Consider the following 15790-nt stretch of genomic DNA (forward strand, 5'->3'; position numbering starts at 1 on the left):
CCCCCCCCCTCACTTGAAGGTAGGTATTTTGATCTCTATCTGAAGCAAAAAGGGACAATGATTCCCATGAGCCCAAGTACTTTGGATGGTGTCCTGAAACTCAGACACAAAACAGCATTCTCTGACCAAAAACCCTAGTTCTCACCCAGAACTTCTGGAATGTTCCAGTTGAAGGAAAATAAAATATTAGGTAGAAAGAAAGTAAATTTCCTACCCCAATAGCTGGGATTGGCTAGAAAACATTGTGGACACAGAGAAGGTAGCACCAAACTCCTTCTGAGGGTCAGGACAAGAGGAGATTTTGCTTCCTGTACAAGGAAAGAGTTGTTCGGCATATTTAGGAAAGGAAATGGCATCTGGGCAGAACCTTGTCCTTCTAGGATGGGAAAAATTCACTTCAAGTTTAAAGGAAACTGTGAACAAAGACCCAACAGAGGCAGGAAGGCACAGCTTTGGTGGGAAGTAAGGCATAGGTTGTGCTGTGTCAGAGCAGTGCTCTGCAGACAACCTTGGGCTCAGAGGTCTACAGTAAATAAAACACCTCCCACAAGCTGGAATTCTACAGTCTCATATATGGAGAGGAGAGCAGCCTTACAGATGATCGTCCTTCATCTGGAAACGCCTCCTTTGGAATGCTGCTATCTGTGTACATGGAAGCAGCCATGATCTCTGACTTCTATTTTAAGATCCTGTTTCTTTCCCATCTTGCAGAAGGAAACTCCACTTGCCAACGCTGCATTCTGGGCAGCAAAGAGGGGAAACCTGGCCCTGCTGAAACTGCTGTTAAACAGTGGCCGTGTGGACGTGGACTGCAGAGACAGTGTACGCAGGGACGCGGTATCTGCATGCCCAGAGCACACCTTTGCACTCTGCAGGCATGAGCTCCTTGCAAACACGCGCTCTTCCCACGCTTGTGTACTTGGTCTTGTGTTTGCTTGCCTTTGCCTTTTCTGAGAATCCTAAGGTGTAGTGGTGGACCTGGAAACGTACTGAGGAAGTCAGAAAGCAAACGGTTACCCATAAAAACAGAAGGCCTCTGGCATTGTGAATGAGGGACTTCCATTAAGAAGCAGATTGACAAGTTCCAAGAATAAAGGGCTGTTTACTACACAACTGACAAAAAGAATAAGATGAGGATAATTTAGAGCACATGTGGGCTCCCATGGTTGTAGGAGTTGTGGTTTTAATACATGATCCAAAAACTGAGAAATTGAAGCCTCTACCAACCTCCTGCCCTTTCATTTTGGAAAAGGGGAAGACACCGAGTGGAGAGCTAGAGAAGGGAAAATAAAGTAGGGGGACTGCCACAGTGACATCACCCCAACTGTCCCTTCCCTAGCCAGCAGCCAGCAATTCTCTGTGTTTAGCAAGACTTCCCCACATCCCTGGGGACTGAAGAACCTCAAATAAGGAGATGGTTTTGTGGTTTTGAAACAAAATGTTCTCGATGGAGACTTACTGTTCTTGTGGCAGGGTATGCCATCTGCAGCTCTGACACAAACCTGTGAGTGAAACCCACAGCATCCCAAGAAGGAAATGGAAGGATTTGCTGCAGTTTGCTCACTGGGTTACCAGGACCATCCAGATCCATTCTGTCCCTTCCTCTGTCTGGCTCTGGGCCCAGAATCTGAATCATAGGCAATGTTCCAGAAGCCTCCCTCCCTTGGCCCTTCAGTTTGGCTAATAAAGCATCCACTGGAAGCGGAAGGTGGAGGAGAACACAGAGGCCAGCTGGCTCCCCCTGCCCGCCCCCCTCAGCCCAGCACTGACTCACACTGTTGTAGGACCTATTACATGACTTTTGTACCTTCCAGCCTAGCCAGTCACAGCACCCCAAAACTACACTGCCAGACCCCTTCTTGATGAATAGTCCCTTTATCAAATCCCCTCTGATTATCCCAGTGTGAATCTATTCTTTGTCAGAACCCAGACTTACAGGGGACTCCAGCATCTGTGAACTGCCATCCTGGTCTCAATGGATCAATTCCTGCCCCACACTAACCAGCAGGATGGGGTAGGAACCAGTTGCCACCTGTGGCCTTTGTCTCTAACTATGGTGGTGACTGATTTTCTTTTTCTTTTTTTTTTTAAAGTCATTCCTGTTCAGACACTCCTGTGAGACCCTCAGAGTTCTAGCTGAAGCTCACCGTGCTGTACTTCATAGACCCACCCTTTCTGGTACCCTCAGCCAAAGTCAGAATAGATGTTTGACTAATAAATGAATATGTTTAGAAATTATTCCTCTTAGATTTATTAGATAAATTAGCTCCTCTGGTGAGATGGCTCAGCAGGTAAGATTGCGTGCCACCCAAGCCTGATGAACTGCATTTGACTCTGGGCACCCATATAAGGCAGAAGGAGAGGACACTGTGATCGGACCTCCACACAAGTGCTCTACTATGTACTCCCCGCAACAAATTCACCTCATAGAGTAACAATAAATGAGATAAAAATTTAAAATAAATTTAGTAGATACTTAATCAGAAGGTTTCTAGAAAAACAATTTCCTAACATATGGAGCATATGAACAATGACTGCTTCAGACATCCTGCTGCTTTAAAAGGCCAGTTAGTGCTTTGGGGGACAAGCACATAGGTGGGAACACTGCAGGCCTTTGTTTCTCATGGAGTGTCCTGGCTAGGCAGCTGCCTCTTCCACGTGGCAGCTGGGCATGGAGTCTACATTCTAGGATTGTTATGGATGACTGATCTCTGGGCTGTCATGAACCAGGCTTATGGAACTAAAGCACAGGGTCACCTAGGAAATCTATGTGGAGTTTTAGAATGCAAAGAATGCCCCCGTATAGCTTTCTGAAAATTGTTCTCAACCTAGACAGCCAGTTTCAAACGTTTCCAACAGATTATAAAGAACAAATATGGCATCTTGAGACCACATGCCGCATGCTCAAAGCTTTGATTTGCTAACATTGTCAGGGATTCCTAGATTTCCAGAGAAAGTCTCAGTACATAGCCCAGGCTGCCCTGAAACTTGTTATGTGCACGGTCTGGCCTCTGACTCTTGCTTTACTGGAGTTGCAGGCTGCACTCCCATGCCTGGGAAATTCTAAGTTAAGGCCATCTCTGTTTTTTTTAACCTATTTTACAAGATTCTTGCAATCTTTTTTAATTTATTAATATATTTATTTTGGTGTCTTTTGTTTTGAGCTTTGCTTCCTTTATATGCATTAATACATACTTCGTACAAAACCAGTCTGTCTTGAAATATCCTTTTTAACTTCAGTCAATAAAATACTCTTAACATTTCAGGAGTCAAAAATGACTCAAGCTAATAGGTTTTAAATATAAGGGAAATATTATTGTATATTGTACTATGATACTTTTTATACTCCTTCTCTATTGAACCAAATTTTTGTTTCATTGATCATGGCATAGAATTAAACATAACCTATCTATAGAGGCATATTTTTTATTATTTATTTTATTCATCTTTTCTTTAAAACAGATCAACCTAAAGGGTCTTTTTTCTTCTCTTTTAAAGATTAATTTTATTTTTAAGGCTATTTTCCTTTTTTTTCTTTTTGTTATATTTTGTTTTGTTTAGTTTTTTGAGGCAAGATTTTTCTGTATAGCCCTGGTTGTTCTGGATCTCCTCCTATAAACCAGGCTGGCCTTGAATTCACAGTTATCCACCTGCCTGTGCCTCCCAAGAGCTGGGATTATAGGCATGCACCACCACCCAGCTATTTTCCCTTTTTAAAAAAAATCTTAAAATTATGTATGTATTTATGTCTGTGTGCATTTATGTCACATGAATGTAATGCCCTTGGAGGCCAGGAAAATGGCGGTGTAAAGTTCCCTGAAGCTACAGAAACATGGGTCTTCTGCAAGAGCAATATGCTTTCTTTAAACACTGAGCCATCTCTCTGCCTCTTTTTCTCTTTTAAATATCCACATTACATACCTAGTGCTTTCTTCAACTCATGGTTGACTTTTTTTTTTTAAGAGCTGTGTGACCTGTGGGATATATTTTTTCTTACATCTCATGTGAAAGGGTGTATTTATAGCTTGTTTATAAAAATTGGCTCTAACCTGGGAGTCCACTTGAGGTGCTATAATAAAATACTTTGGGCTGTGTAGTTTATAAATAATAAACAATAAGAAATTTATTGGTCATAATCATAGACTGGGAAATCAAGACCAAGGTGCTTGCAGATTTGGTGTCTGCTCTTAAAAACTCCTGAGGGCAGGAACTCGCCCATGTTATTTCATATGTGCACTAATCCCACTTAGAAGGCAAGTCCTTCGGGTCTTAGCCACTTCCTATAAGGCCTCTCCTATAACACCACAATGGGAATTAGATCCCAGAATTAATTTTGAAGAGATACATTCAGACCACAGCACCAAGGATTCCCTTATTTCCTGTCTAAATAAAAATTCTCCACACTCAGGAAGAAGATAGTGATAGTAATATTGCCACCCCAGTCTTGAAGACTACTGAGAAAAGAAGCTTGACTGAATGAATAAATAAAGAAACCAGCATTAAATGACATCACACACCAAATGATGTCACACACCAAATGACATCACACATCAAATGGACCTACCATATCTACAAAGCATTCCACTCAAACATCAAAGAATACACATTCTACCCAGCAGTGCATGGAAGTTTCTCTAAAACAAACCACATTATGAGACACAAAATAACTCTCAACAAACTCAGAAAAAATGAAGTAACTCTATGTATATTATCTGACCACACAATGCAATAGTTAAAAGTTAAAGTCAACAGCAAAAGAATTTCTAGTAGCTACAGGATCTCATGGAAATTAAACAACACATTGCTAAACAAAAAAAAGATTTTTCAAGTTAAATAAAATAAATAAATGTTGGTTGACTTTTTTGAGAAGCCCATGTCCATAGTTGAGAGTGATTTCTTCTTTTCCTGAGGATCTCTCTCTTTCCTTTATCACCCATGCTTAAATCTTCATTAAAATCTTTTCTAAATAAACTCCAACTCTTTTTCAATAAATAAATGAATTAAACTTAGAAAATTTTTTGAGACACAGACTCATTTTGTAGCCCATGGGAGCTTTGAACTCATGATCCCCCTTCCTCAGCCTCCCCACCTGGCTTTAACAAAAAGCAAGACAACAACTTAAAATGCTTTTAAACTTAAATGTGTCTTCCGGACGTGATGCGGTCACTGCATTTCTGTGCACACGGCATCAGTGGTCACCTGCACAGACCTGCACAGAATCAAGCCAAGAGCCAGTCAGCACTGTAGTAGGCAACACTGCTCCGGGTCAGTGGGTGACAGACAGGGGCCAGCAGAGGACAGGGGAGGACAGAGGGTATGTGTGAAGGAAGTGGGATTCTGAAGGGAGAGAGGGAAAAGTCCAAGTAGAAATGATCAACTTACATTGTAAATGTATAAGACAAAAACAAAACAATTTTCCAAACCAGAAAACCAACTGCTAACATTCAACTGTCTTTTGAATTAGTAGCAGTGGTCTGGATCAGGAATCATCCAGTGTAAGTCATAAAATGAAAATATTGTACTTTGCTGGCTAAGATGCAGTAGTCATGTTTTACTTGGACTGTGCCTGAAGATGATGCATGGAAGTGAATTTGTAACCTTCAAATCCAACCTTGGCAGTCTGTGGATTTGCTTGCTCCTGTCACCATCATAGTCACCTGTGAGCCATTTGTCGCCTAGGCATCTTGGGGTGAAGCTAACCATCTCTTTGGTCTCTTTTGGGCTCCCTGTGTACCCCGAGGGCATCACTGTTCATCTGTCCCCTCTGTGCAGCATGGCACCACCCTTCTCATGGTTGCCTCCTATGCTGGCCACTTAGACTGTGTGCGGGAGCTGGTTCTGCAGGGAGCAGACATCAACCTCCAGAGAGAGGTAAGTCAGGCTGTGCCCGTGAATAAAAATATCTAGGTTAAGAGATCTTTGATCTTTATGGTAATAAACTGCTTAAGAGGACAAAAGTTGCAGTTGCTTTGCTCCTACACCAGAGCCCACTGCAGAGTTTGTTGGTTTGTTTATTTATTTATTTATTTATTTATTTATTTATAGCCTAAAATAAGCTCTGGGAATGTTCCGTTGTCAACTGTATTCATCCATTTGTGCTACTATAACAGAATAACTGATGCTGGATATTTTATTTTTTTTTAGAAGTAGAAGTTTATTTAACTTACAGTTTTAGGGACTGAACATGGGAGATGAGAAGATGCATCTGTTTGGCTTCTGAGGGCTTCCTCAGAACGTGATAAAGAAGGGGAAGAGCATGTGCAGAAGAGACAAGGCACAAGGCACTCTCTTTTAACAAGCCATCCTTGTGAGAACTAACACTCTACGAGATCAGCACTAACACCTTCATAACTGTACCCAGTGACCTTGCTCTGTCACCTATGTCTTAAAGGTCTCAAGCCTCAGTATCCTCACACTGGACACTCAGCTCCTAGCACTGACTCTTTGGAAGACACATTCAGACCATATCTGGTCCACACCAGGCACCACCCTTATCATCTCCCTTAAACAGTCATACTTTTTTTGTCTCAGGCATGAATATTTCTTCCTCACATGCAACGAGATGCCATGGAATTTATAGAAATTTCCCAGATGTCCCTGTCTTTTTTGTCTGCATCCTGTTCATTATGAAGCTTAAATGAACAGTTTGTAAATGAAACGACATTTACAAAGCTGTTTTCTACCTGGCCATGTATTAAGTAAGTTCTCCAAGAGTCATGAGTGGGGACATTGAAGTAAAATGTGAGCCTGTGACCACTCATCACAAGTGCAACCCTGGGGGTGTGGTCACACCAGAGTCTAGTCAGGGTACTTGCAGCAGCAAGATGGCTGAGGCATTTTAACATACTCAGGAAGTCAGGTCTGAAGAGACCATATGTGTTTCCAAGCTGACATAGGATGTGGCAAACAAAGCTTTGTGGAGACGTGTACACTCTACCCTGGGTTTACACAGACCCAGGTATGAGGCGGGTATCCTAGGGCAGCTCCTAACCATAGTGGACTCTGGATCTTGCTCCATCTGGCCCGATCCAACAACCTGCCTTACCTCCAGTAATCCACCTCTAAGGAAGGCTCAGAAGTCCTGCTCATGAGACCATGAGAGAACAACCCACAGGTTGCAGCCCTCAGCCTGAGTGGGGCTGGACTCTAGAGAGAAGCAGTGTGAAGACTGCCATCAAATCAACCCATCTTCACAGACTCTTTAGGGCAGTCCCCATAACACTAGGTCATTGTTTCAGACCTTTTTTTTTTTTTTTTTTGCATCAGCAGCTAAAATAAAATTTCCCTCTGAGATAAAGATGTTTGAACCCATTTAGAAGAATATTTTAAAGTTATCCTCACCTTTTTTCTCTCTCTACCATCCTTGTTTATTATAACTTTAAAGTGAAAAGCAGATTTTTCTCTAATAAAACAATGCAGTTCAGATCTGTTTATTCAAAGATCTGATCCTAAAGAGTAGGTACATGGTGTACAGAAACCTTCCTGAGAAAAGCAGAGGAAGAGAATTGGTGGGGTTCTAGCTAGTGTGTGGCTTTGTGGTTTATATTTATTCATTCATTTAGTGGCTCAACTAAGCCAGCAGATGGAAACCTTCATGACCTGAGAACAATAGCCCTTGGAGAAGTTTCCAGCAGTCCCTTGAGTTTTCAGAGCCTATGCCAGGCTCGGGCAATGCAAATACTCAACCAAAGGAAGGCCCCAAAGTATTGCCTTTGGGCAATCTTTGAAACACTTCTCCCACTGTTAATCCATTTGCAGCATCACAACTGCTCCTTAGAACTTACCTGGACTGGCTGGTTTTGTGTGTCAACTTGACACCAGCTGATTTATCACAGAGAAAGGAGCCTCCCTTGAGGAAATGCCTTCATGAGATCCAGCTGTAAGGCATTTTCTCAATTAGTAGTCAAGGGTGGGAGGGCCCACTGTGGGTAGTGCCATCCATGAGCTGGTGGTCTTGGGTTCTATAAGAAAGCAAGCTGAGCCAGCCAAGGAAGCAAGCCAGTAAGTAACATCCCTCCATGGCCTCTGCATCAGCTTCTGCTTCCTGACCTGCTTGAGTTCAGTCCTGACTTCCTTGGGTGATGAACAGCAATGTGGAAGTGTAAGCTGAATAAACCCTTTCCTCCCCAACTTGCTTCTTGGCCATGTTTGTGCAGGAATAGAAACCCTGACTAAGACAATACCTAACTTTGTTTTCCTCAATACATAGAGCTTGCTAGAGATACCAGCTGGAGGCCAATGGTCCTGAGCAGCAGACACGGCAGAGACCCAGGAATAGTGGCTGATGGGGACCACCAGGAAATTGGCCTGAAGCCCTGGGCTTCAGGAGGAAAGAGTGTACATTGAAGACTTATTTCACATTTCAGACTAAAGTCTAAATCCTATTAGCTAGGGATTATTGTATTCCTGTACATGACTGATTTTACAAATGTTCTAGAAGTTAGCACCCTTCACTGTCAGAGAGCAATGAGCAGGTGCTACAGATTCACATGTGTAAGAACCATGGCAGGGAACCACTCTTGCCTAGCAGAAAGGCTCTGGGAGTAGTCAGGTGGTTTTTTCTCTGGGGCACAGCTTGAGGTAGAGGATTAAATCTGCAAAGGTTTCAGCTCTCTGCCTCAGTGGACATTGTTCCCCCATCCCACGTGTTCCTGCCTTCGAACTATCAGTACAGTCCACAGGACTTCCCTGAGCCCCTCATGCCAGAGTCAGAATCTAATACCCATAGATTCCAGGTGAGCTGTGGAAAGAAGGATTTCTCACAGTGCCTAGAGAAGTGTCTTGGTTTCAATCAATGCTCAGACTGTGGAAGTCATGGGCTGCCTTCTCCTCCTTCCTCCTTCTCCTCCTCCTCCTGCTCCTCCTCCTCTTCTTTTTGCAATCCCTCATACAGTATATCATTATGACATTCACTCCCTCTCTCGTCCCATCCCTGCTGCTGACCCCCTCTTCCCAGCTAGCCCCCATAATGAGCATCTTCATACAAATGATAGACATTGCTCACTGCTGAGCTAGGATGACTTTGGTCATGTGACTCTATGATTTGGGCACCAGGCTTTGAATGGGCTTATAAAAGTCACTTTGAAGGAAACAAGCTGTCTTGGTTAAGGTTTTCTTGCTGTGAGGAGACACTATGACCAAGGCAACTCTTATAAGGACAATATTTAATTGGGGCTAGCTTACAGGTCCAGAACTTCAGACCATTATCATCAAGGCAGGAGTGTGGCAGTGCCCAGGCAGGCATGGTGTAGGAGGAGCTGAGAATTCTACATCTTGTTTCAAAGGCAAACTGGAGAAGGGTGGCTTCCAGGGAGCTAGGATGAGGGTCTTAAAGCCCATGTGACACACTTCTACATCTCCAAATAGTGGCACTCCCTGGGCCAAGTACATATACATGCTAAAAATACTGTGTTTGAGTGGCTGGAAGTGTGACTTTAAACTGTTACTGGTTAATATGTCCAGTTTTGAGAACTATTTTATACCCACTAGTGCTTTGACCTCCAGTTAGATCATTTGTAGGAGAATTATTTAGATTCCTTTCTTTATTCCTTTCTCTTTTTTTTTCTCCTCATTAGTTGCTTTCTACTCTGGAGATTACGTTCTGGAACCACAATTCTCCACCAGAATCCTTCCATGTTTTGATTTAGGATTTTCCCAAAACACCATACCAAGTGTATTTGTTGCCTGTTCCCATTCCAACAGAGCACCATGAACTGAACAGCTTAAAACAACAGGGATTCATTATCTTGTAGATCTGGAAGCCAGAAATCTATGTTCAGAGTGTAGGCTAGGCCTTATTCCCCCTCCAGGCATATCTGACCAGACCTCCGGGCCACGTGCACCCCAGGATAGCCACTCCCGAGCCAGGTTTTGTAGATGATAGTGTTAAATTACAATATCAAGGGTGGACATGCCTGCTGAGCCCACTGGGTGGCTGTCGTTCTCTGCTGCCTCCAGAGCTGGTGCTACCGCATTCCATGGGCTGTGACTACAGTGCTCCATCACTGTGTCTGTGGCCTCTTTACCTCTCCTGTCAAATCTCCCCTTCATCAGTCTTCTCTCAATTATCTCACTTTAGTAAATATACATGAAGCTTACTGCCTTAACCATTTTCATCTTAACCACGTTAGAATATGTAGTTAGGGTGACATACATACAGTCCAAGTGCTGTGCGACCACTACGGCAGCCATCTCGCTCAGGGACTCTTCTCAAGAGTCCACACCCACTATACAATAACTCTCTCTTCCTCCCTCCCCAGCTGGTAGCAACACTCTCCCTGCTTTCTGTAGCCATGGGTTTGCGTTCTTCAGACACCATCGTAGAATCTAACAGCGTTTGTCCTTGTGGAAAGGCTTCTCTCATGTAGCAAATCTTTAGGTTCCATCCATTTACGGTTTATATCACTGTAGTATCTGTCTTACTTTCTTTCCTTTTTTAAAGCTAAATAACCGAAATTATCTGCCATTGTAGACAATGCCTCGTTACTCCTTCATTTATCCACAGGAGGACATTTCCACTGTGGTTTGGTTTTGTTTTGTTTTGTTTCGGCTTGGTTTGAATTTTTGAGATAGGGTACATACTAGTGTAGCCAAGGCTGGCCTCCAACTTTTGCTCCTACTGCCTCAGCCTCCTGACTGCTGGGATTATAGGACTGCACCACCTGGCACAGTTCACAGAATTGAGCAAGAAGTTTAGGTGGTGGTGGTGGTGGTGGTTGTTGTTGTTGCACTTGAAAGGACATTTATCATTGTCTGGGTAAGCCAGAATGAGTTCCTTCTCACCAGATCGTTAACCTTGCCTTCACCATATAAGGAAATAGCATGTCCTGGGGTCCAGATGTAGTCTGATCCTTTTGGGGAGGACCACCCACTCTAATACAAGAATAAAGTCTCGTTTTGTGTCATTTCTTTTATCAAGAGATAGAAATGGGGGCTGGAGATGTAGCTCAGTGGAAAGGGTATTGGCTGCTCTTTCAGAGGTCCCAGGTTCAATTCCCAGCACCCACATGGCAGCTCACAACAGTCTGTAACTCTAATTTCAGAGGATCCTATGTACTATTCTGGCTTTCATGAGCATTGCACACATGTGGTACACTGACATATGTGCAGATAAAATGCCACACATACAAAAATAAAATTTTTAAAAAGAAAAAAATTACAGCAAATCAAATGTGGCCCCCTTGGAGCTAGGAAATGTCGATTTTATTTGAAAATTAATTTTGCTAAATGTCTCCTTAAAGCAATCTCCCCTCTCTCTCAGTCAGGCACAACTGCCCTGTTCTTCGCTGCCCAGCAAGGCCACAATGATGTTGTGAGATTTCTCTTTGGATTTGGCGCATCCACTGAATGTCGGACTAAAGTAAGAAAACCTTGGTCTTGAATTCACGTCCAGTTGGAGACCTTCAAGGTCTTGAGTTCACAGCCCGTTGGAGACCTCTGACAGTAATGCAGTTCATTTTCACTTTGTCTGTAACACAGACATGTGCTTCCCCTGCTGGAAGATTCAGATGCCTAAGGAAGTAGGTTTCCCGGGGTTGCTTGTAGTGGTTCAGGGTTAGTCAGTCTTTGGGATTCCTTCCAAGCTTTGTACTGGGAATGACTGAAGTTCTTCCCTGTGCCATTCATTTTCTGTTCAGGGACACCAGGCTTTATAACCAGGTGTCTATCTAACACTCCTTATTTCTGTGTTCTGCTCTATCTCTGTATTCATTCCAATACAGGAATAGGAGTTACTGGAGGGATGGCCTGGTCCTAGCGAGCCTGGGTGCTTTGAGATGGTGTCTGGCAGCCAGCCTGCACTCATGGGCTATCCTGTCAAAAAGACATGGAGTCAGCCTCTAGGTCTCAGAGTCCAGCAGTTCTGGACAGGGACTACGGTTCTTCCTTAAAGGGATTTTCATTCTCACTTTTCATATTCAGATAAGAAAGCATAGTGCAAAAGGATGAATGTTGTGTTCACATTTTTTCATGCTTTTATAGCAGGAAAATTTGAGCTGATATAAGATTCTTGTCATTTTAAGCTCATATTAGGTCTACTTGTAATATTAATTCCTGAATTTTACTCCATGAACTTTAGCCCATGTTGAAAATCTTAGATTTTCTTAATTGACTATATATAATAAGTAGATACAAAGAGAGTTCCCACTGGATCTTTCTCCTAATGAAATATTATCAAATGGTCCAGATGTTATATAGAGTGCTGTCTTTTCTAAAACCCATTAGTAAATTTGTATGCATGCCTTGAAACATACTGAATATAATATAACATAATATAGTATAGTATAATATAATAAAAACACATAGGAATACTTATTATCTCTTTTTCATTATAAAACTGAAATAACAAGGTCCTGGGGTACTCAGTTGAGTATAATACTTGCTGCATTAGCATGAGGACTGGAGTTGACATCCTCAACACTCATGTAGAAGCTGGGAACTATGGCATGCATCCATAATTTTGCTCTGAGGATGAGGGGCAAGAGAAACACGAGGGTGAAGGCAGCCATTGCAGTCAAAATGATAGGCTCCAGGTTCAGTAACAAACCCTGTCTTAAAAGCTAAGATGAGACAACAATTGTCCTGGTATGGACCTGTGGTCTCCAGATGAGTGACTTTGTGCACAAGCTGTGAAGATCCACACAAGTACATGACATGTGCATGCACGCGCACGCGCGCGCACACACACACACACACACACACACACACACTATGTATATTGCAACTAAAGTAGCAAGTGCACTGAACCTAAGTCTCAACACCTTACAACTAAATCAGATTGATCATACATGACCACATGACTACTCAGTCATCTTCTTGCTTAAGTTCCAACTGGATCAAAGCCTTTATGCAGGAGCCATTTGTGCTCCCAGCTCTGTAGAACACAGAGCCCAGGATGGGTAAGTCTGTGACTCCAGGAGGGCAACTGCAGGGGTCCTAAGAGCTTTCCATGGGAAGAAGGGACTGTCAGGAGGTTGTGAGTTTTAATGTGAACCTGTCATCAAAACTGACTTGGTTTTAATAATTACCTTCTTGTTATTAAGTGTGTGAGATGTGTAGCCTGACAGTGTTTTTAATAAAATAGATTGGTCCTTCTGTCATGGCCAATATAGTCTACTATTCTCTTACCTCATCAGTAGAGAGAACAGAAAGTTGACAAGAGAGTCTCGAGAGCAGTAGTGACTGCTGCTGTGGGGCAGTACCTTGATGTCCCCTGTCTTGCCACCCGCCTCAGCCTCTCCTCCATTCCCCACCCTTCTAGGCTGGCTCAGCCTTCTTCCTTACCATACTGCCCCTCCTTCCCTCCCTCCCTTCCCTCCTCCCTCCCTCCCTCCCAACCTCCCTTCCTCCCTCCCTCCCTCCCTCCGTCCCTTAGGGTGCCTTCTCTAGCTCCTGCCATACACTTGATGTCACATTGACTATGAGCATAGAGCTCTGTAGCAGAGATTATGGAGAAGGCTGCCTGCCACTTGCCTGATTTCCAGGCTTCATCTATATACCTTCTGAACCAGACTCTCTGAAGGTAGAACTTGCTTTGAATAAAAAAATCAAAATAAAAAACAAGCAACAAAAAACCCTAAGCCCAAATTTAGAAACTACACTATCATATTCATAATTAATATTTTGAGTTAAGTTGAATTTTTCATAATTAGCTTAAATCTCCACATCACAGTTCACAGCACCAAACATCAAGCACACATCCATGTGGGAAAAGGTACTTACCAGTAGTCCTACCCGTAGTGCCGGGAAAGTTGTTAATGGCTCGGTGACTCAGTGGTCAGTGTGCTTGGCATAAGTGCTTGTTCTGATTTCAGCTGTAAAGATAAAAGCGGGGTTGACAGAACAAAGGAATGCCCCATTCCTCATCAGAGCATGATTACAGCACTCTGCTTAGTCTTTAGGGCCCAAACAGGCACACATTCAAAGGAAGACCCCTAAGCCATACAGTGAGATGTCATCGTCTGCTCTTTTAACGGAGGCGTATCTTGCCCCATGGACACAATGGCTGTAGATGGGTTAGCATCTTAAACTCAGTGGCTTATAACCAAATAGCTCCAAAGGAGAAGCCAATATCTGTCAAAGGGGTCTCTGGTCGGAAGCCGTGCTTCTGACACAGAGCTGACAATACTTGAAGTGTGCTGCACTTCACATATTGAGAGGTGAACGGATGTCGTCTCCTTTGGTGAAGGCAGGTTGATAATAACTAGAGAGATGGCTGCATTATGTCCCTGGCAGGTTATCCAAGTGTACAGCATGCTCATGTCCTCAAGATGATCATAAATAAAAGACAAAAGCAGGAGAGATGCATCCATCACTAAGAGTACTCACTGCTCTTCCGAGGGCCAGGGTCAGTGCCCAGCACCCATGCTGGGTGCCTCACAGCCTCTGGAACTGTGGGAATCCAACACTCTCTTCTGACCTCTGTGGGTGCCCCCATGTACACTTGGCATACACTCAAAGAGAGACAAAGATACACACATACAAACAAACAAGAAATATTGTAAGTCTTTAAAAACTAAAACAAGGTAAAAGACAGAAGAAAAGTGAGTTTATCCTTTCTGGGACTATTCTCTCCCAATTCTATGTGAAAAAATGTTCTTGATAAAATACAAGTGTTGCCATATCTAATGTATGTGTCCTTACTGTCCATAGGATGGGGGCACTGCCCTGTTGGCTGCTAGTCAGTATGGGCACATGCCAGTGGTGGAGACCTTGCTGAAACACGGAGCCAACATCCATGACCAACTTTATGTGAGTGTTTCAAGGGGGCCTGAACTTATCCCTTGATCACAGCTAACATTTGATCTAAATTCCAGTATCAGAAACCATGACTTAAACCTAGTTTTAGCACACTAAAAAAAAGTGCACATCTTTTTTTGAAGATGTATTTTTTATTGAAGATGTATTTTTATTATTTTGATTATGTGTATGGGGGTATGTACGTGACTGCAAGTACCAGAGGTATCAGATCTGGCATTTCAGGTTGTAAGCCACCTTATGTGGGTACTGGGAATCGAACTCAGGTCCTCAGGAAGAGCAATATGTGCTCTTAATCACTGAGCCATTTCCCCAGGCCTACACAGTAGGATTTTCAATGGAGACGTCAATGGAAAATCAGCTGACCGGATGAGCTCTCCTTGTCATAGAAACCATGTATTTCCTCACCTCTGTTCTTCCTTTTAAATCTGTTGTACATCTGCAAACATTCCGCACATACTGCCCCAGAGTCACTCACACCATGACAAGCCATGTGGTCCAGCCTATGCTCTACACCTTCCTGTTGTAAAGATCATAGTGCAGAGTGGTACCAAGAGGGGAAATCAAATTAGTCAAGAGAACTGAGAGGTGAGAACTGTGGAGCTGTGTTCTCAGGTAGGACTTGGACTGGCTCCGCGGCCCCTGTGAGCCTGTTTGCAGCTAATTGCCAATTAGTACATAGCCCGAGGGCCCTTTTAATTGTCACTGAAATTTTATAGGCTTTGCAACAAGTGTTAGTATCCTAGGAAAAATAAAATATGGGAGGTGGGGTGACTTGACAGTCTCAGGACAGGGAGGGAGAGTGTCCTGTTTCTAATTATCCAGGAACTGTATTAGAGGTCATTCCTCAAGTACACCGTAGCCCACATGCCAACGCCAGTTGGTTTTCATAGCCACCTAATGGGCTGCGTAGGTGTGCTGATTTCCATTTGACTGTCCTTTCAGAACTTACCCTGTTAACTCTGACAAATCTCAGGCCTCTTTGAAGTCCATAGCAACTAGTCTTACCCTCTGGCACTTCAAAGTTTGTAAGGCT

The 15790-nt window shown here is 43.2% G+C and overlaps 1 protein-coding gene across 3 annotated transcripts in view; it reads left to right on the forward strand.

Moving 5' to 3' along the window:
• Ankrd29 (ankyrin repeat domain 29) overlaps positions 1-15790 on the forward strand; it is a 49433-nt gene that overhangs the window by 9688 nt on the left and 23955 nt on the right. For 2 of the 3 annotated variants that reach the window (XM_028759518.1, XM_028759519.1), the window contains exons 2-5: positions 712-822; positions 5773-5871; positions 11261-11359; positions 14650-14748. In XM_028759518.1, the coding sequence (XP_028615351.1) occupies positions 712-822; positions 5773-5871; positions 11261-11359; positions 14650-14748 (408 nt within the window). The remainder of the gene's footprint in view (positions 1-711; positions 823-5772; positions 5872-11260; positions 11360-14649; positions 14749-15790) is intronic. The other variant, XM_028759520.1, reaches the window with a different exon arrangement.

The sequence above is a fragment of the Grammomys surdaster genome, unplaced genomic scaffold (assembly GCF_004785775.1).
Source record: "Grammomys surdaster isolate TR1022 unplaced genomic scaffold, NIH_TR_1.0 126298, whole genome shotgun sequence".
NCBI lineage: Eukaryota > Metazoa > Chordata > Mammalia > Rodentia > Muridae > Grammomys > Grammomys surdaster.